Source organism: Triticum aestivum, chromosome 5D (assembly GCF_018294505.1).
Source record: "Triticum aestivum cultivar Chinese Spring chromosome 5D, IWGSC CS RefSeq v2.1, whole genome shotgun sequence".
In the NCBI taxonomy this organism is placed as follows: Eukaryota; Viridiplantae; Streptophyta; class Magnoliopsida; order Poales; family Poaceae; genus Triticum; species Triticum aestivum.
Genome location: NC_057808.1, coordinates 451,671,577 through 451,694,147, shown reverse-complemented (window position 1 = coordinate 451,694,147; position 22,571 = coordinate 451,671,577). Strand labels below are relative to the sequence as shown.

Below are 22,571 nucleotides of genomic sequence, written 5' to 3'. Positions count from 1 at the left end.
GCTATCAACAAGCAATCATTTCCCATATTTATGAAGGAAATAGGCTTCCCGTTAATTGCATCAACCATCCACATTACAAAACACTAAAGAAGCATGATCAGTCAGATCTCTCTTCCATGAAGACATGGACGAATCCCCAATGCAATGAATGGACGTGTCCCATGCATCAGTGGAGCTTTTACGGTGCCCTTGCTACCAATTAAGTTTTCATACGGAGGGCTCTGTTGACCTTGATTGCATTGTGTTCAAGGACACACACCATGCCTCATGGTGACTGCCTTGCATCCTCTACAAAAGCAGACTAGGGCCTAAGCCGCCCCCGTCGCGAGAGGGAGAGAAGGCTTACATACTTTAAACTGTTTGTAGCACTTTAGCCTAATCCCCAATGCAATCTTAATGATTTTTCATATGAGCTCTGGAATAAAATTTTAATGATTTTTCATATCTTTTTTTAGCACTGTAGCCTCATTTGTTTACGCAACTGTTTCTTCCCTTTGATACCGTGTTGATCTGAGGCCAGTTTTCCCTCTTGAGTTTGTCAAGGATTATTTTTCTAACTGATCCATATTTATGACAGATGATAACCTGTTTTATCCTGGCACATTTGAAAGTCCAGGGCTGTGTGATGCTTGCCTTGACCAGCATTTACCAAAGTTACATTGCCTCATGTGAAACAGAGCATAACACACATGGGACATCATCAACAGGACACAATGACTTTGATCGTGAGTAGAACTGCAGAAGGGAGTACAAAATAACAAAAGAACATCAGCACAGCACTGTAACAGAAAGGATATTTCATTACTAATACGAGGTAACTGTTCTGCCTCAGACAGCCAGCCATACAGAGCAGCAAACTGACTGCCTATCTTTCTTCCTCCAAAACACAAAATATCATGCAAAATATAGGTTTTCTTTCACCTATGCGTATGCCACTACCTGCTACTATTCAGTTTATAGGACATATCTACTTTGTCTCAAGCCAAACTCTCTTAAATTCGACCAAGTATATAGAAAAAACAATCAACATCAATCTAGTACAGAAGATAGATGTTGATATTACTTTTTATATAAACTTGGTCAAAGTTAGAAGGGTTTGACTCAAGACAAAGCAGATATGCCTTATATAAACTACTAGAAAGGACGATACTACCACTACTGTAACATCCTACGGTTGGTATACTCCACTCCACAACCGGATCGTTGAGGATTCTTCTTATCCAGCAGCTGGAGTAGGGGCAGTCTTGCTAACACTATCAATTGCACCTATGTTTGGTGCTCATGTCGGATTTCATCTCCATTTTCACCTGGCTGTTTTTATTTTTATCGGAGAGGCTTGATTTAGCCTTGTTGGAGTCGTCGCTGGACTTGCTGTTTCTGAGCTTGTCAAGTGCTTGCAACAATGATGAGCCAAGGATCGCTTGCAGTTTCGCCTCGTCCATTGTGTTCAGATCTGTAATGTTCAGATCAAGTGTAATCTTCTCTGTAGGCGCACCATTGTCAGACTGTACATCTTGTTTGCTGATTACCTCAGCCGAGTTTGAGCAGTTTTGCTTTTTGACATCTACTTCTGTCTGTATGTTGGCAGCAACAGGACACGGTGCAATGCTACCATCCTCTGCCAGATCACTTTCTACAGATGCTGGTTCATTTAGGTCAATGATAAACTTGTTACCATCAGTTTCGACAGGGCTATGATTCCTTTCAATTATGGCAGCAGGGCTTTGATTCCTTTCAACTATGGAAGCAGAGCTTTGATTCCTTTCAATTATGTCAGCAGGGCTATGATTCATTTCAACTATGGAAGCAGGGCTTTGATTCCTTTCAACTATGGAAGCAGGGCTCTGATTCCTTTCAGTAATGGCATTCCCCTGGAGGACATTTCCAGAATTACCAGTAGTTTTATTTTCTTCGAGTGAAGGGCGCACTTCAACTATGGCATTCCCTTGGAGGTCGTTTCCAGAAGTACCAGTGGTGTCATTTTCTCCAAAAGAAGGGCGCACAAGCTTTCTTCTCTTCTTTTTGTTGCTAACCTCCTTTTCTACATCTGTATCCAGCCCAGCCGCTTTGCTGCGCCTCTTGAAGTTCAAGAAGGGAGGATCTGCGCATTCTTCTCCTTCTAGTCCACTTGGCAGGTTTAGCTCTGCAGGAGGACAGGGCATGTCCATGTCCTGTTCACGGACCAGCTGTTTACAACCATCTTCTCTAGGACTTGTACTCTTGTTGCTCCACTGTTTTGTTCTCTGAGAAAGTAAGTAGAGCAGTTGGTTCATTGAAGGACCCGTAACTTCTTGGGGCGGTAGTTGTGGCTTCACTGATAAGCGAGAAAACACGTTCTTTTGTGGACGCTGACTAGGAACTGCCATGTTGCTTTCAGCTCCAACATCATGATCAGTATATGGTCGATCTGAAATGTAGGCTAATGTTTCATGTCCAGAACCTGATGAGGCTGAACCATCACGATTAAAATCACGTCTCTGCTTTTCTTTTTCAAAGTCCTCAGGGCGATCATTGATTGGTATGTAGCCAGTAAAGCTTTCTTTATGTTGAATGATTGCTGATACTTCAGGAGCTTCAGGGTAAGCCGGAATACCTAGCTGAGTTGATTCTGGAGGTGTAACAGATTTTCCTCTGTTTAAATGCAGTTGCTCAGATGCATACATCTCTCTGCATTGGTCGCAGTTAATGTCGTAGTCATCCTTCCAGTGAGCATTGTGTTGCGGACTTGCCAGAGATGAATCATGATATGATGGGAAATACGGAGTTGAGGTCAAATAGCTTCTTTCATCACCAGTTGGAACACGAGTTAAAGACCGAGAACATGACAAGCTACTGCCTCCATATGACTGCTTTACTGACAACCTAACTCCATCAGTTGGGCCTTGTGTCATGCACCCAGAAGACAAGCTATTGTGCGGATAATCATCAGATGATGGGTATGACTGATTTGCCACAAACTGATCTTGGTGGTATCTAGCTGTCTGAGAGTAAGGAGCAGACACCTGAGTTGAAGTGCCATCTATTGCTGAAACATCTCGGAGATGTTCTTGACTATGATAAGGTAGTTTTATTTGGTTGCTGTAGATGGGAGCGGTCTGGGCTCCAAAAGCTTTGGTTACCAAGGGCATTGACACACTTGGCTGTGTCTCAAAGGTAGGTGGTGCAATTAGATGCATGCTTGTAGAAGCAGAGCAGTTTGTTTCGACAGTTGAGACCTTTGGGGTACTGGAGGGCATCAAAGTGTGGGAACGATCAGCAGAAAAAGGAGGACTATTTGGAGTCAAGCTCCTTTTGTCTGGTCTCCTTATGCTTGAGTGCTCCTTTTCCAGATTAGCACTTGCTGAATAATTGCAAATAGGGTGCTCTACCCTCTTTTTGTCAAATAAGCCATATAGCTGGACGACCTGCAAATGGAAAAAACCACCAAATTATATGACCTTGCAAACGTAAGGTTCACGAACTCAAAGTATTAAGTTTTTTTAGCAAACCTGCTGGTAGGAAAGGTCGAAGTAGAACTTTTTTGAGATATAGTAGTTCTCTTCTATGGCAGGAAAAAACTCATCTTCAGTGAGCGGTCTGCACTTCCAAACAATATTGAAGCAAACCTAGGGGAATCAACAGCTCAAAACCAAATGAAGAGTTATTATCGTTAATCAGTAAGTGGCAGTCAGCAATAGAAGGAAAGCAACAGCTCCCCGCAACTAAATCTTAGAAAGTTTGCCATAACCTTTTTATGCCATGTTCCCCATTATAAGTGGCTAGTAGTAGATGAATAATGATTTTCAACAACACTTCAGAATACATAATCCCACCAACTCTTAAATACAGTTGTAAATGCCTTTAGAATCTTTATGTGAACCAAAGAAAAGGACAATTGCAATCTACAGATCATTCAACTAATACTTTCCCGAGTTCTCTGAACCCAATGGTGTAACATAACAGAACCATATTATGATCATTAACGGTCAAGAAACATAGAACTGGCAATTGCAGTTCATAGATCATCCAATCACTACTTGTTGGGGTTCTCTAAGACCAAGGGTTTAACAGTAGCATATTATGCTGGATAAACAATCAAGAGGCAAAGAAGGGTCATTGCATTTCACACTTCAGACATGGTTAAATCACTAGCTACTCGTGTTTCCCAAGCCCAAGATCAATAATCAATAATCAAGAGGGATATGGCAAGAGCGGATTACCTGTGCGGGGTACGTGCGGCCGGTGGACCGGAACGCGGTCCTGCTAATATCCATGCCGCCATCGGAGGCGGCCTCAAAGACGCCGTAAAGCTTACGAAATGTGTAGTCAAATAGGAACAGGGGCATCCCCTGCTTGACATTGGCCACAAAGGGCCCGTACTCTGGCGGTAGCCCGAAGACGCCGGTGTTGAAGCAGTGGTCCCTCGTCTCGCTGTTCGACATGAAGATGGCGCCAGCCATGTCGGTGGCGTCCTCCCGGAACGAACACCTGGGGCCCTGGAACCTCATCCTGCACAGGAAAAATCAGATCAGAGGTAAATAAACCTTGAACAAAAATCATGGGTTTGGTTAGAGAAACAAGAGTGCCAGATTCCACAGAGCGCACATTTGATTCCAAATGAGGCGGGAAGTGAGCTAATAGGCAGGGGAAACCCCCCAAAGAAAGGCAAAAAGGCAGAGGTTGTGGTCCATGGGAAGGACACATCTCAGCCTGGTATTTTTTTGCGGTATAATAAAGATAAAAAGAGCAGGCAAAAAGAAAGCGGCCAAGAACAGTGGTGGCGTAGTCTTGAAAAAGACGGCAGATTTGATATTGATATGATTCGTCGACGACGATTCTTAAGCAAAACCACCTTTGTTGTTTTCAGGCTGCTGCCCGCGGCCTCCCGCCCGCCCATGAAAACACAGATCGAAATCGAAAGAAAAAGGGGCTAAAATTAGTCGGCAGGCGGCCGCGCGTGGATCCAAATTTGACTAGCCGGCGGAACCGGGCGGCGAAAAACTAGCGCGGCAACCCTATCTTCTTCTTCGAAAAAGCAAACAAACTGGCCGGCAGGATGAACTAGTACGGCAGCAGCAGGGGAAAGAACATACGTGCGTGCGCCGGCGGCGAGGCTGCTTGCTTGTCGATTCGTGTGGTGCGTCGGCGGCGTGTCGATCTTGTTTCTTGGAACAGAAGGGGAAGCGGCGGCGGATTAATTGGATTGGATTGGATTTGATGGCGATGCGATTGGGATTTATTAAGCGGAGGGGAGGATGGCAGCCGCTCTCGGATTCGAGTGGATTGGGCTGGGATTGGATACGGCTGCGATTCGGTTCGGGGTCGGGGGCATTTATCTCGTCTATCTATCTAGTATCTATCTATCTCCGCCTCCGCGGAGAGAAGGGAAATCGTCTCCGGTTCGGCAATGGAGGGAGGAGCAGAGGAGTTCGTGGCTGGGCACCTACCAATCCCAATCTGGCGGGCGGGGGTTTTTCTTTCCGCCGCAGCAGGGCAGAGAAGAGCAGGGGAGGGGGAGAAGGGAGGGACGCTTCGCCGCGCGCGCACGCGTGTCGAGCCACCGCGAGAGGGTAGGTAGGGTACGGCTGGATGGATGGTGTGGACGTCATGGGCCACTACCGCTGCTCCCTCGCCTTCTTTCTCGGATGGGCCGGCCGGCTCCACACCCAAGGTCAACAAACCTTCCCTTCCTGCCCTCGCTTGGTGGACTCTTTTTTTTTACACCTCCTTGCTTGGTGGACTTGATTTGCTTTTAATTAAAAAAATAACCACACATATTTGATTAAACAAAAGGATTACAAATAGGGAAACGCTTATACCCTGTCGACCGGCTGAGTTTCCGCCGGTCGCACCATTCACTCACGCACACGCTGGTCTGCACATGGGTCCACAAACGGCCGCCTCTCCATTACCTTATCTCTCCAGAAACAACCAGATCCACTCCTTTTTCTCCCCGCCCATGAACGCATCTCCTCTGCGAGTTCCGCTTTCCCCCTCCCCCCCCCCCTCTTCCATCCGTAGGTGCCTGCCCTCCCCCACCGGCGACAGGCTGTGCCGGCCGGCCATGGCAGCTCGTCGGCCCGGTGCAACACACATCACCTCCTCTCTTTTTCCGCCCTCGGGGGTTCATCGAGCTCCTGCTCCTCCGCCAATCACCTTCGCTGCATAGGTGCCGACGACCCCTCGCTGCTGCTACCATGACGTGGTGCAAGCTCCAGGCCAGACGGTGTTGGAACCGGCAGGGGGCAGTGCTGCAACCGTTGTCTAAAGCTGGAATCAAGAGGTGTGGCTGCTGCAAGCCCAGGCCGATGTGCTTGAACGGCGGCTACGTTGTGCTACGACGGGCACGAGAGGCTGGAACCGGCCTTGGCAGGAGCTACAACCAGCGGCCTTTTTTGCTACAACTGTTCTTTTGTTTTGCTGGAATCAGCGACTTTCTTTGCTAGGATCTGTAATTTGAGATGTTTTTTGCTAGAAGCAGCTCTAATTTTGCTACCACCGTCTATGATTTTTGCTACCATTATCTTTTTGATTTTTGCTACCGCTCGTCTATTTTTTTTGCTGAAACCAGTTCTAATTTTTCGCTACCACCGTCCCTGTTTTTTGCTGCCACCGTCTTTGATTTTTGCCACCATCCAATCTTTTGATTTGTTGCCGGATCCATGTTATTGCTGGAACCGGAGATTTGTTTTGCTGGAACCAGCAATTTATTATGTTGCAACCAGCTTCTTCTAAAGCACAATTGCCACTGAAACAGTTGGGGCATATTGTTTTAACCGGGCCTCCGTTGCGTCCGGCGAGCCGGCGAGCGGTGACGGCGAGGCGGTGAGTGGCGATGGGAGCGACTAGTCGGTGCTGCTACGGCAAGCTAGGCGTTGCATGCGACAGGGGTCGTGATGCGTATTGGGGGAGGGGATAAATTTTGGACGGTTGACAATAGGCTAATCCTACGGCACAGAGCGGGCCGGCCTAAACTTTCGGCCCATGCGCTGGCGCCTAGTACTCGCCTTACAAATACTACCTCTATAAAAAAAAATATAAGAGCGTTTAGATAACTGCAAGAAGCAAAACTAAAATTTCACTGCGACAGAATCGTGTGCCACACCGAAACGTCACCCACCATCGTCCTCCTCCGCCACGGAGGCAACGCTGAAGAAAAAAGGGAACTACCGTCATACCTAAATCTGGAGGAGCATCTTCGCATACAATGATGCTTTTCAAGCCAACGAACCGGACCGTCGCAAGCGACATGAATGAGGCTTTGTGGCACGCCGGCTGGGGTTCTCCCCCGTGTCCGCTAGATCCCAGCATCGTCAACTTCATCCGATGTGGTCGAAGAAGAGAAACGCCGCTGGTTGCCACCATCCATGCACCCCATTGCAAGACACCAAACACAACCGAGACGGTTGACACCAACGCCACCTGAGAGTGACGTGTGCCGACCATCAAACACAAATCTCACCGGATCTGAAGACCGATAAGAAGACCGTCGTACCTACTCCCCGGCGTCACCCATTAGAGCGCCACCGAGATGGGGGAAGAGCAGAAGCAGATTACTTTGACGCGGCGCCGTCCCCACCATTGATGCAGCACCTCTGAAAAGCAAACCATGCCTATTCAATCTTTCCGCCGGAGAGAATGATGAGGGCATCCCAGTGCCTCGTGTTGTTCCCATGAAGGCGGAGGTGAGGCCCAACTTCAGGACTCCACCAAGTTAGAGGCGTGCCAAAGGGGTAACCGAACCATGTACTTGGTCGGTTGCAATCTTATCTATTATTATTATTATTATTCCAGGTCATTTTGTGGGCCACTTAAGATTTTTATTTTGTGTGTTTCGGTGTGAGCCTGTCCAACCGACTAGTTTTCTCGCTGCCCATATAAAGTGGTCGTTGGCTAGGTTTAGAGGGGACATTTTTTCAGAGTTTTAGAAATTGAGTTGTTTCTGGGATGAAGCATCCCTCTGCAAACGGCGTCGCCGTTTATTCGTATTGAATAAAGATTGCGTGAGGGTTCTTGAGTGCATCAAGAATTATCAGGCTTAGGTTTGAGGCGTGTTGATCATCGACACATTGCTTGCTGGAATTTCGTTCCTCCTCTTCAGGTTGCGTTCGTCGCGTGATTGGAAGATCTGCTGTCTTGTTCAATTCGCCGTGAAAGATCGGGCAAAATTGTACGGATCATCACGTTGATCCCTATCAGAGAAATTGTCGGGGTCCCCACTCGCTCCCGCCGCCAGAGCGACGGACGGAGAGGACGAGGACCCATGGCGTTGCCGCTGTTGGGAGAAGCAGACAAGAATTGCTCCCGATCGCCGCTTCGAAGCGGTTCCAGGAGCAGCGGACGAAGCGGTGACTTGATTGGCTTTGGTACCGAACAAAAGTTCCTATCTTGGTCTTTCTTGACACGTGGTGCTGCGGGCCAGGGGAGGGGCGATAGACCGGAGCTGTCACCGGTGTGTGCCTCCGTGTACCGATCTGCGGTTCGATCGAGACCGATGGCTACTACTGCACCGACGACCGGCTAAAATTGCGGCGATGCGGCTACCTAAAAATAAAGTGTATCAAGTTCACAGGCAACGATGAGTCTGGTGCTTGAGGTGATCGATCAGGCAACCTTGGAAGAGGGAAAAGAAGGTGGGCGGGAAGAGAGGAGACAGGGTTCATAGAAGGTGAAATGAAGAAGTTGTGTTATGGTCACAAGGCCTTGTAGGCGTGCGTGGACCCAATTGATGGAGCATGCATGGTGATATGGCAACAACTACTATAGACTGTGGGTGGGTGGGTGCATTATGGGGAAAAAGTCTAAAATAAACCCTAAACTCGTGGAGAAAAGCTAAATGGAACACTGAACTCCTAATCCCTGAAATCGGCACACTCAACTCACTAATCCCGGTCTAAATTAAACCCTGAGACCGTTTTAGAGCAAATAAGCTGACTTGGCAGGGATTTGACCAGGATTCCGACTCGTGGGCCACAGAGAGGTTGTGTTGACCGGTGGACCACGCATTTGGATAGAGAGCAACTCAGATTTCCCTCTCTCTAGGTTTACGGCGACGGAAGAGGCGACAGGGCGGCGATCTGAGCGTGGTGCAGTGCGGCGGCGGGGGGGGGGGTGGGGGGTGCGATGTCGGGGTTCTCAGGGGCATCTTTCGCTCCCGGATTTCATCGAGCTAGCGGAAGGAGGGAGGCTGAGTCGAGGTCGCCGGTGCCATACCACGAGGGCGCCATGGCGTACGAGCCGCCGAAGCTCTACCACTGCAATCCGCCAAGGAAGGCGCCGAGGTGGATATTGTGGAGCCGGCAGAAACCCGACAGGAGGTGCTACGCCTGCGTCCATGCTGGTGGGCTCCATTTTCCATCTCCAAGTTCCTTTCTGGAAATCATTCCTTTGTTCTTGCGGTGCTCAATAAATCTGATTCATTCCTTTGTGTTCATTTGATAGAATGGTGGTTGTGGGTTTCTTGAGTGGCATGATGATTCACTACCCAAGTTTTTTTCTGATTTGATTGGAGATTTAAGAGATGAAGTTTGGAGACTGAAGGGTGCTAGAACTAAAGATGTAGTTGAAGAGCAAACAATGACTAAAAGTGTGATTTTGGCTCTGCAGGAACAGTTGAAAGAGAAAAGTGCTGAGATAGATGCAGTGAGACCAAATATATGACGGTTCTGGTTGTGTTTGCTGTCTTTGTGCTAGGTTTAGTGCTAGGGAAATTTCTAGTGCACCGAAGATGTGGTCAGGTTGATCCTTGTAAGGAGAATGGTTGCTTAGTGTCAGGTGTTGCTGGAACTGAATGTTTGCAGATGTGTCAGGTGTCTTTGTAATAAAGATTTGGTATGTTGATCCTAGTAATGAAGTATGTGGCCATTGTGGCATTATCATCCAGTTTGTGCATTTGCCTTGTTGCTTGATATCTTGAATAATGAGCATGATCTAAACTCATCTAAAATGTTGAATAATATTGACATGAGCATGGTTTCTTGACAAATGACCAAATTTATTAGCATGATATGTTGACAGGAGCATCTTTGCAACAACACAAAAAGCATTGAAATGTTGAATAATGCCAAATGACTAAATATTGCAGATATTGCAGGCATAATATGTTGATAGGAGCATGATATGTTCACAAATGACCAAATATTTCAGGCATTTTCATTTCAGACATAATCTTCCTGTTTGCGACAACACCAAAAGGATTCAAATGTTTGCAACAGGAAATGATCTATGATCATGACAAGCACATAGTTCAGTGCATAGAACTGATCACCAAAAGCATAGTTTTCCCTTGAAGAGGAAAGGGTGATGCAGCAAAGTAGCGTAAGTATTTCCCTCAGTTTTTGAGAACCAAGGTATCAATCCAGTAGGAGGCCACGCACGAGTCCCTCGCACCTACACAAACAAATAAATCCTCGCAACCAACGCGATAAGGGGTTGTCAATCCCTACACGGTCACTTACGAGAGTGAGATCTGATGGATATGATAAGATAATATTTTTGGTATTTTTATGATAAAGATGCAAAGTAAAGAAAACAAAATAAAAACGGCACCAGAAATAGCTAAGTGTTGGAAGATTAATATGATGGAAAATAGACCCGGGGGCCATAGGTTTCACTAGTGGCTTCTCTGGAGAGCATAAGTGTTTACGTTGGGTGAACAAATTACTGTTGAGCAATTGACAGAATTGAGCATAGTTATGAGAATATCTAGGTATCATCATGTATATAGGCATCATGTCCGAGACAAGTAGACCGACTCCTGCCTGCATCTACTACTATTACTCCACACATCGACCGCTATCCAGCATGCATCTAGAGTATTAAGTTCCTAAGAACAGAGTAACGCTTTAAGCAAGATGACATGATGTAGAGGGATAAACTCATGCAATATGGTATAAACCCCATCTTGTTATTCTCGATGGCAACAATACAATAAGTGCCTTGCTGCCCCTACTGTCACTGGGAAAGGACACCGCAAGATTGAACCCAAAGCTAAGCACTTCTCCCATTGCCAGAAAGATCAATCTAGTAGGCCAAACCAAACTGATAATTCGAAGAGACTTGCAAAGATAACCAATCATACATAAAAGAATTCAGAGGAGATTCAAATATTGTTCATAGATAAACTTGATCATAAACCCACAATCCATCGGTCTCAACAAACACACCGCAAAAAGAAGATTACATCGAATAGATCTCCACAAGAGAGGGGGAGAACATTGTATTGAGATCCAAAAAGAGAGAAGAAGCCATCTAGCTAATAACTATGGACCTGAAGGTCTGAGGTAAACTACTCACACTTCATCGGAGGGGCTATGGTGTTGATGTAGAAGCCCTCCGTGATCGATGCCCCCCCTCCGGCGGAGCTTCGGAACAGGCCCCAAGATGGGATCTCACGAGTACAGAAGGTTGCGGCGGTGGAATTAGGTTTTTGGCTCCGTATCTGGTAGTTTGGGGGTACGTAGGTATATATAGGAGGAAGAAGTACGTCGGTGGAGCAACGGTGGGCCCACGAGGGTGGAGGGCGCGCCTGGGGGGGGGGGGGGTAGGCGTGCCCCCTACCTCGTGGCCTCCTGTTTGATGTCTTGACGTAGGGTCCAAGTCCTCTGGATCGCGTTCGTTCCGAAAATCACATTCCCGGAGGTTTCATTCCATTTGGACTCCGTTTGATATTCTTTTTCTGCGAAACTCTGAAATAGGCAAAAAACAGCAATTCTGGGCTGGGCCTCCGGTTAATAGGTTAGTCCCAAAAGTAATATAAAAGTGTATAATAAAGCCCAATAATGTCCAAAACAGAATATAATATAGCATGGAACAATCAAAAATTATAGATACGTTGGAGACGTATCAAGCATCCCCAAGCTTAATTCCTGCTCGTCCTCGAGTAGGTAAATGATAAAAACAGAATTTTTGATGTGGAATGCTACTTGGCATAATTTCAATGTATTCTTGTTAATTGTGGTATGAATATTCAGATCCGAAAGATTCAAGATAAAGTTTAATATTGACATAAAAATAATAATACTTCAAGCATACTAACTAAGCAATTATGTATTCTCAAAACAACATGGCCAAATAAAGTTATCCCTACAAAATCATATAGTCTGGCTATGCTCTATCTTCACCACACAAAATATTTAAATCATGCACAACCCCGATGACAAGCCAAGCAATTGTTTCATACTTTTGACATTCTCATACTTTTTCAATCTTCACGCGATACATGAGCGTGAGCCATGGACATAGCACTATAGGTGGAATAGAACGGTGGTTGTGGAGAAGACAAAAAGATGAAGATAGTCTCACATCAACTAGGCGTATCAACGGGCTATGGAGATGCCCATTAATAGATATCAATGTGAGTGAGTAGGGATTGCCATGCAACGGATGCACTAGAGCTATAAGTATATGAAAGCTCAACAAAAGAAACTAAGTGGGTGTGCATCCAACTCGCTTGCTCACGAAGACCTAGGGCATTTTGAGGAAGGCCATCATTGGAATATACAAGCCAAGTTCTATAATGAAAAATTCCCACTAGTATATGAAAGTGATATCATAGGAGACTCTCTATCATGAAGATCATGGTGCTACTTTGAAGCACAAGTGTGGTAAAAGGATAGTAACATTGTCCCTTCTCTCTTTTTCTCTCATTTTTTTATTTGGGCCTTTTTCTCTTTCTTTATTATGGCCTCTTTTCATTCTTTTTTTTTCGTCCAGAGTCTCATCCCGACTTGTGGGGGAATCATAGTCTCCATCATCCTTTCCTCACTTGGGACAATGCTCTAAAAATGATGATCATCACACTTTTATTTTCTTACAACTCAACAATTACAACTCGATACTTAGAACAAAATATGACTCTATACGAATGCCTCCGGCGGTGTACCGGGATATGCAATGAATCAAGAGTGACATGTATGAAAGAATTATGAACGGTGGCTTTGCCACAAATACAATGTCAACTACATGATCATGCAAGCAATATGACAATGATGGAGCGTGTCATAGTAAACGGAACAGTGGTAAGTTGCATGGCAATATATCTCGGAATGGCTATGGAAATGCCATGATAGGTAGGTATGGTGGCTGTTTTGAGGAAGGTATATGGTGGTGTATGATGCCTGCGAAAAGTGCGCGGTACTAGAGAGGCTAGCAATGGTGGAAGGAAGAAAAGTGCGTATAATCCATGGACTCAACATTAGTCATAAAAAAACTCATATACTTATTGCAAAAATCTACAAGTTATCAAAGCAAAGTATTACGTGCATGCTCCTAGGGGGATAGATTGGTAGGAAAAGATCATCGCTCGTCCCCGACCGCCACTCATAAGGAAGACAATCAATAAATAAATCATGCTCCGACTTCATCACATAACGGTTCACCATATGTGCATGCTACGGGAATCACAAACTTTAACACAAGTATTTCTCAAATTCACAACTACTCAACTAGCATGACTCTAATATCACCATCTCCATATCTCAAAACAATTATCAAGCATCAAACTTCTCATAGTATTCAACACACTCATAAGAATTTTTCTTTCACTAATCTTGTATGCCTATTATTGTTAAAGCAAACTACCATGCTATTTTGTAGGACTCTCAACATAATCTAAGTGAAGCATGAGAGAACCATAGTTTCTATAAAACAAAATCACCACCGTGCTCTAAAAGATATAAGTGAAGCACTAGAGCAAAAACTATATAACTCAAAAGATATAAGTGAAGCACATAGAGTATTCTAATAATTTCTGAATCATGTGTGTCTCTCCCAAAAGGTGTGTACAGAAAGGATGATTGTGGTAAACTAACAAATAAAGACTCAAATAATACAAGATGCTCCAAGCAAAACACATATCATGTGGTGAATAAAAATATAGCTCCAAGTAAAGTTACCGATGGAAGTAGACGAAAGAGGGGATGCCTTCTGGGGCATCCCCAAGCTTTGGCTTTTAGGTGTCCTTAGATTATATTGGGGTGCCTTGGGCATCCCCAAGCTTAGGCTCTTGCAACTCCTTGTTCCATAATCCATCAAATCTTTTACCCAAAACTTGAAAACTTCACAACACAAAACTTAACAGAAAATCCCGTGAGCTCCGTTAGCGAAAGAAAACAAAACACCACTTCAAGGTACTGTAATGAACTCAATATTTATTTATATTGGTGTTAAACCTACTGTATTCCAACTTCTCTATGGTTTATAAACTATTTTAGTAGCCATAGATTCATCAAAATAAGCAAACAACACATGAAAAACAGAATCTGTCAAAAACAGAACAGTCTGAAGTAATCTGTAACTAACGCAAATTTCTGGAACTCCAAAAAATCAACCAAAATAGGACGACCTAGAAAATTTGTTTATTGATCAGCATCAATTGGAATCAATATTTTATCACGTTCTGGTGATTTTTAACAATTGTTTTCGTGAATAGAAAGTTTCTGGAATTTTCTGCAAGATCAAATAACTATCAGATCCTATAGTTTAAACTTGGCACAAACACTAATTAAAACATAAAAAGACATCTATCCAGAGGCTAGATTAAAGATTTATTCCTAAACAGAAGCAAAAAGCAAAAAACTAAAAATAAAATTGGGTTGCCTCCCAACAAGCGCTATCGTTTAACGCCCCTAGCTAGGCATAATAGCAAGGATAGATCTAGGTATTGCCATCTTTGGTAGGCAATGCATAAGTCGCTCTCGTAATAGATTCATAAGGTTATTTTATTTTATTTCTAGGGAAGTGTTCCATGCCTTTCTTTAATGGAAATTGGAATCTAATATTCCCTTCCTTCATATCAATAATTGCACCAATCGTTCTAAGGAAAGGTCTACCGAGAATAATAGGACATGAAGGATTGCAATCTATGTCAAGGACAATAAAATCTACGGGCACATAGTTCCTATTTTCTACAATAAGAACATCATTAATTCTTCCCATATGTTTCTTAATAGTGGAATCCGCAAGGTGCAAGCTTAAAGAGCAATCATCAAAATCATGGAAACCTAGCAAATCGCACAAAGTCTTTGGAATCGTGGAAACACTAGCACCCACATCACACAAAGCATAGCATTCATGATCTTTAATTTTAATTTTAATAGTAGGTTCCCATTCATCATAAAGTTTTCTAGGGATAGAAACTTCCAACTCAAGTTTTTCTTCATAAGATTGCATCAAAGCATCAACGATATGTTTGGTAAAAGCTTTATTTTGGCTATAAGCATGAGGAGAATTTAGCACGGATTGCAACAAGGAAATACAATCTATCAAAGAGCAGCTATCATAATTAAATTCCTTGAAATCCAAAATAGTGGGTTCATTAATATCTAATGTTTTGATCTCTTCAATCCCACTTTTATCAATTTTAGCATCGAGATCTAAAAACTCCGAATTTCTGGAACGCCTTCTAGGTAAAGGTGGATCATATTCAGTCCCATCATTACCAAGATTCATATTACAAAACAAAGATTTAATAGGGGACACATCAATAACTTTTAGATCTTCATCTTTGTTTTCAAAGTTTTCCGGGTTAGCGGCCATCTTATTAACTAAGGTGGCCTGCTTGTCCGATATTTCAGCTATTAACTTCTCAAGATGAGCAATTTGGGATCTCAAACCATCAAATTCTTGAGACATATCATCGAGCTCTTTATTCATATAACTCATAAAGCTTTTTTGTTCCTTAAGCTCATTTCTAAAGAAATTATTATGCTCAAATTGTAAGACCATAAAACTCCTGACATTGCCTTCGATCTCTTCCAACCTTTTAAGGTGAAGGTCACCAAATTTAGGCAGAGCCATCGTGACAAGCAAGCAATCCAACACACGAGCAAACAAGAAGCAAGCGAAAAAGAGGCGAACAAAAAAGAGAGGGCGAATAAAACGGCAAGGGTGAAGTGGGGGAGAGGAAAACAAGAGGAAAATGGCAAATAATGTAATGCGGGAGATAAGGGTTTGTGATGGGTACTTGGTATGTTGACTTTTGCGTGGACTCCCCGGCAACGGCGCCAGAAATCCTTCTTGCTACCTCTTGAGCACTGCGTTGGTTTTCCCTTGAAGAGGAAAGGGTGATGCAGCAAAGTAGCGTAAGTATTTCCCTCAGTTTTTGAGAACCAAGGTATCAATCCAGTAGGAGGCCACGCACGAGTCCCTCGCACCTACACAAACAAATAAATCCTCGCAACCAACGCGATAAGGGGTTGTCAATCCCTACACGGTCACTTACGAGAGTGAGATCTGATGGATATGATAAGATAATATTTTTGGTATTTTTATGATAAAGATGCAAAGTAAAGAAAACAAAATAAAAACGGCACCAGAAATAGCTAAGTGTTGGAAGATTAATATGATGGAAAATAGACCCGGGGGCCATAGGTTTCACTAGTGGCTTCTCTCGAGAGCATAAGTGTTTACGGTGGGTGAACAAATTACTGTTGAGCAATTGACAGAATTGAGCATAGTTATGAGAATATCTAGGTATCATCATGTATATAGGCATCATGTCCGAGACAAGTAGACCGATTCCTGCCTGCATCTACTACTATTACTCCACACATCGACCGCTATCCAGCATGCATCTAGAGTATTAAGTTCCTAAGAACAGAGTAATGCTTTAAGCAAGATGACATGATGTAGAGGGATAAACTCATGCAATATGATATAAACCCCATCTTGTTATCCTCGATGGCAACAATACAATACGTGCCTTGCTGCCCCTACTGTCACTGGGAAAGGACACCGCAAGATTGAACCCAAAGCTAAGCACTTCTCCCATTGCAAGAAAGATCAATCTAGTAGGCCAAACCAAACTGATAATTCGAAGAGACTTGCAAAGATAACCAATCATACATAAAAGAATTCAGAGGAGATTCAAATATTGTCCATAGATAAACTTGATCATAAACCCACAATTCGTCGGTCTCAACAAACACACCGGAAAAAGAAGATTACATCAAATAGATCTCCACAAGAGAGGGGGAGAACATTGTATTGAGATCCAAAAAGAGAGAAGAAGCCATCTAGCTAATAACTATGGACCCGAAGGTTTGAGGTAAACTACTCACACTTCATCGGAGGGGCTATGGTGTTGATGTAGAAGCCCTCCGTGATCGATGCCCCCTCCGGCGGAGCTCCGGAACAGGCCCCAAGATGGGATCTCATGGGTACAGAAGGTTGCGGTGGTGGAATTAGGTTTTTGGCTCCGTATCTGGTAGTTTGGGGGTACGTAGGTATATATAGGAGGAAGAAGTACGTCGGTGGAGCAACAGGGGGCCCATGAGGGTGGAGGGCGCGCCTGGGGGGGGGGGGGTAGGCGCGCCCCCGCCCCGTGGCCTCCTGTTTGATGTCTTGACGTAGGGTGCAAGTCCTCTGGATCACGTTCGTTCCGAAAATCACGTTCCCGAAGGTTTCATTCTGTTTGGACTCCGTTTGATATTCTTTTTCTGTGAAACTCTGAAATAGGCAAAAAACAGCAATTCTGGGCTGGGCCTCCGGTTAATAGGTTAGTCCCAAAAGTAATATAAAAGTGTATAATAAAGCCCAATAATGTCCAAAACAGAATATAATATAGCATGGAACAATAAAAAATTATAGATATGTTGGAGACGTATCAGGAGGCAACGCAATTTTAATTTTGTTCTTTAATTTTTGTTCCTGTTTTTAATAAATAATTCATCTAGCTTTTGCTTAGATATGGTTTTATGTTTTAATTAGTGTTTGTGCCAAGTAGAACCTTTGGGAAGACTTTGGTGAAATCTTTGCGATCTTGCTGTAAAAAACAGAAACTTTAGCGCTCACGAGATTGGATGCCATTTTTTACTGGAGAGTGCTTTTAGGTTGATTCTTTTTTCAGATGATTAATAGACAAATTCCACACGTCCACCAATTTATTTCATAATTTTGGAGTTACAGAAGTATACGTTTGATACATATTGCTACACACTGTTCTGTTTTTGACAGATTCTGTTTTTCGTGTGTTGTTTGCTTATTTTGATGAATCTATGGCTAGTATCGGGGGGTATGAACCATAAAGAAGTTGGAATACAGTAGGTTTAACACCAATATAAACAAAGAATGAGTTCATTACAGTACCTTAAGGTGGTGATTTGTTTTCTTATACTAACGGGGCTCATGAGAGTTTCTGTTTGAGTTTTGTGTTGTGAAGTTTTCAAGTTTTCGGGTAAAGATTTGATGGATTTTGGAACAAATAGTGGCAAGAGCCTAAGCTTGGGGATTCCCAAGGCACCCCAAGGTAAAATTCAAGGACAACCAAAAGCCTAAGCTTGGGGATGCCCCGGAAGGCATCCCCTCTTTCGTCTTCGTCTATCGGTAACTTTACTTGATGTTATATTTTTATTCACCACATGATATGTGTTTTGCTTGGAGCGTCTTGTATGATTTGAGTATTTGCTTTTTAGTTTACCACAATCATCCTTGCTGTACACACGTTTTTGGAGAGACACACATGAATCAGAATTTATTACAACTCTATGTGCTTCACTTATATCTTTTGAGCTAGATAATTTTGCTCTAGTGCTTCACTTATACCTTTTTAGAGCACGATGGTGGTTTTTATTTTATAGAAATTATTGATCTCTCATGCTTCACTTATATTATTTTGAGAGTCTTTTAGAACAGCATGGTAATTTGCTTTGGTTATAAAATTAGTCCTAATATGATAGGCATCCAAGATGAGTATAATAAAAACTTTCATATAGACTGCATCAAATACTATGTTAAGTTTGATATTTGATAGTTGTTTTGAGATATAAAGGTGGTAATGTTAGAGTCATGCTAGTTGGGTAATTGTGGAATTGAGAAATACTTGTGTTGAGGATTGCAAGTCCCGTAGCATGCACGTATGGTAAACGTTGTGTGACTAATTTGAAGCATGGGGTGTACTTTTTTTGCTTTCCTTATGAGTGGCGGTCGGGGACGAGCGATGGTCTTTTCCTACCAATCTATCCCTCTAGGAGCATGTGTGTAGTGCTTAGTTTTGATAAATTGTAGATTTTTGTAATATATGTGATTTTTTTATGACTAATGTTGAGTCCATGGATTATACGCACTCTCACCCTTCCATCATTGCTAGCCTCTTCGGTACCGTGCATTGCCGTTTCTCACCTTGAGAGTTGGTGCAAACTTCGCCGGTGCATCTAAACCCCGTGATATGATACACTCTATCACACATAAGCCTCCTTATATCTTCCTCAAAACAGCCACCATACCTACCTATTATGGCATTTTCATAGCCATTCCGAGATATATTGCCATGCAACTTTCCACCGTTCCGTTTATTATGACACGCTCCCTCATTGTCATATTGCTTTGCATGATCATGTAGTTGATATCGTATTTGTGGCAAAGCCACCTTCATAATTCTTTCATACATGTCGCTCTTGATTCATTGCACATCCCGGTACACCGCCGGAGGCATTCACATAGTCATATTTTGTTCTAAGTATCGAGTTGTAATTCTTGAGTTGTAAGTAAATAAAAGTGTGATTATTTTCATTATTAGAGCATTGTCCCATGTGAGGAAAGGATGATGGAGACTATGATTCCCCCACAAGTCGGGATGAGACTCCAGACGAAAAATAAAATAAAATAAAAAGAGGCCAAAGAAGCCCAAATAAAAAAAATATGAGAGAAAAAGAGAGAAGGGGCAATGTTACTATCCTTTTTCCACACTTGTGCTTCAAAGTAGCACCATGATCTTCATGATAGAGAGTCTCTTATTTTGTCATTTTCATATACTAGTGGGAATTTTTCATTATAGAACTTGGCTTGTATATTCCAATGATGGGCTTCCTCAAAATGCCCTAGGTCTTCGTGAGCAAGCAAGTTGGATGCACACCCACTTAGTTTCTTTTGATGAGCTTTCATATATTTATAGCTCTAGTGCATCCGTTGCATGGCAATCCCTACTCCTCGCATTGACATCAATTGATGGGCATCTCCATAGCCCGTTGATTACCCGCGTCAATGTGAGACTTTCTCCTTTTTTGTCTTCTCACACAACCTCCATCATCATATGCTATTCCACCCATAGTGATATGTCCATGGCTCGCGCTCATATATTGCGTGAAAGTTGAAAGAGTTTGAAAAGGCTAAGTATGAAACTGTAGCGACCCGACCTTAGACGGTCAAGTCTCTGTGTTCAGTGTCATCCCTGGATCGGTAATGCTGACACACACAGTACTTAAATGGATTTATAACAGAGTAGCAATCACGCACTTATTACATCGAATGTCTCAAAAGAGAACATATTATAATAAATATGGCTTAAGGCCATCTAAATAAGATAACAACGGAAGGCTTGGAAGATAAAGTGAGTCCATCAACTCCAACGGCATAGCTGAGTGCATGACAAACGACCTATGGCACCTTACTCGTCGTCTGAAAAGTCTGCAACATGATACGTTGCAGCCCGAAAATGGGTCAACACATGGAATATGCTGGCAATATAACACAGTAGAGCAATGAACAGATAAATGCTATCACTACATGCATATATGGCTGGTGGAGGCTCTATGGTTATGTTATTTTTGTGAAAAGCCAATTTTTCCCTACAACAAAGGAATGAATTTTATTTAACTACCATGGTGGTTGAAACATTGAAAATGGTACCCCATCTCAATCCCAATTAAAAGTAATCATTAACAACCCAACAAATTAATTTAGAGTGATGAGATCAGATCAATAATTCAAGTACCAGATACGCAAGTTGTCCATAACCGGGGACACGACTAACCATGATTAGTTTATACACTCTGCAGAGGTTTGTGCACTTTTCCCCACAAGACTCGATCTCCTCCATTGGAATTTCTCGCACTACATGGTGTTTGAGAAACAGATGACCGAGACACAGTCTTTCAGAAGCATTAACTCTAACCCCGGGTAGACAGTACGAACCTACATCTCCTACATCTGTTAGCCTACCACTGGAAGAGGTCATGCAACCTACTCAACTATGCTAGAGCCCATAATAGCTTGTGGCTGCACACAGAAGTTTCTAGCATGAATAATCTTATGATCCCTTTGAGCCTGGGTGGCGCACCATAGGAGGATCACACGGTATAACCCCGGGATCTCCTAGGACAACACTGGTATAACCCTAGGTGCCCAAAACCAACAATCCACCCAGATGTGCATTAAAGTTGCCACCTTAAATTGAACCATTAATTAACAATCTCACATCTGTCATGGAATACACTCAAACCCAATCCACGTCTACGAGCATAGCATGGCAATATAAGCATAGCGTAGAAGTAACTCCCAAGGGTTTGATAATAAAACAGGTGATAGGTTCTACCTCATCAACTACTTCCCAGACCCACAAGTTAATCACATCCTAATCATGCAGTGTTTGAGGATTGTAACTAATGCATAAAAACTGTGTATGAGAAGAGTATGATCAATGTGTTACTTGCCTTGCTGACGATCCGCAAAACCTAGTGACTTGTAGTAGCACCACTACTAGGAAAAGGGCTATAGATGGAATGGCCACTAATGGCGCACCAGACATGTGGTGCGCCATTGCTATATAGCAGTGGCGCACCATGTGCTGGTGCGCCATTAGTAACAATTTTTTTTTATTTTTATTTTTCCAGACATACTAATGGCGCACCATACTAATGGCCATCACTAGCCAGATAGTGCGCCACTACAATATTTTTTTATTTTTTATTTTTTTGCAAAACTGCTAATGGCGCACCAGGGGAGAGTGCACCATTACTAGTTTAAGCTAGTAATGGCGCACTGTTCGACGGTGCGCCATTAGTGTATATTTCATGGACACTTTGATCTCGATCCCCCTCCATCTCGATCGCTATCCCACCTCGCCACATCTGGTCCCCCTCGCCGCCGAGCACCCCCCGCACCCTCTACCCCGCTCCACCGGCCGCCGCCGCCGACCCCCCGCACCCTCCCCCGCTCCAACCGCCGCCGACGACCCACCGCACCCTTCCCTGCTCCACCGCCGTCGACGACCCACCGCACCCTCCCCCGCTCCACCGCCGCCGACGACCCACCGCACCCTAGCTCCCCTACTCCACCGCCGCCGACGATCCACCGCACCCTCCCCGGCCCGCTCCACCGCCGCCGACGACCCCCCGCACCCTCCCCGGCCCGCTCCACCGCCGCCGCCGACCCCCCGCACCCTCCCGGGCCCGCTCCACCGTCACAAATGAATGCAACTAAAATGGCAAAAAAAACAAATTTGATTATATTTTCAAATAACAAATTTGATGATATTTTCAAATAATAAATTTGATGATATTTTTAAATAATAAATTATTACTGTTTCATATTCATATTCAATTTCTAAAAAATTATTAGATGCAACAAAAAATAATAATAAAAAAATTACTTATGGCGCACCTCTGGCTGGTGCGCCATTGCTACATAATTTTTTTTACTAATGGCGCACGCGTCGTGGGTGCACCATTGCTATGTAAAAAAACATTCTAATGGCGCACCGCTTCGGGGTGCGCCATTAGTAAGTTCCCCCCTTAGCTAATTCCTCCCTCTCCCTCGCCAGTCCACCCGCGCGCTCACCGGCCTGACCCACGACGCCGCCGCCCCGACCCCCGCCG

At 43.8% G+C, this 22,571-nt stretch overlaps 1 protein-coding gene across 2 annotated transcripts; it reads right to left on the bottom strand.

Moving 5' to 3' along the window:
* Window positions 1-782: 782 nt before the first annotated feature.
* Window positions 783-5,538, bottom strand: LOC123122657 (uncharacterized). 2 transcript variants are annotated; one of them, XM_044542956.1, is made up of 4 exons: window positions 5,427-5,538; window positions 4,200-4,488; window positions 3,489-3,605; window positions 783-3,404 (listed from the first exon to the last, which is right to left on the bottom strand). In XM_044542956.1, exons 2-4 carry the CDS (start codon window positions 4,485-4,487, stop codon window positions 1,257-1,259), a joined length of 2,553 nt encoding a protein of 850 aa, XP_044398891.1. In that variant the 5' UTR covers window position 4,488; window positions 5,427-5,538; the 3' UTR covers window positions 783-1,256. The 2 variants fall into 2 exon arrangements, with proteins under 2 accessions (XP_044398891.1, XP_044398890.1); XM_044542955.1 differs by having other exon boundaries at window positions 5,073-5,530.
* Between the last annotated feature and the right edge of the window lie 17,033 nt (window positions 5,539-22,571).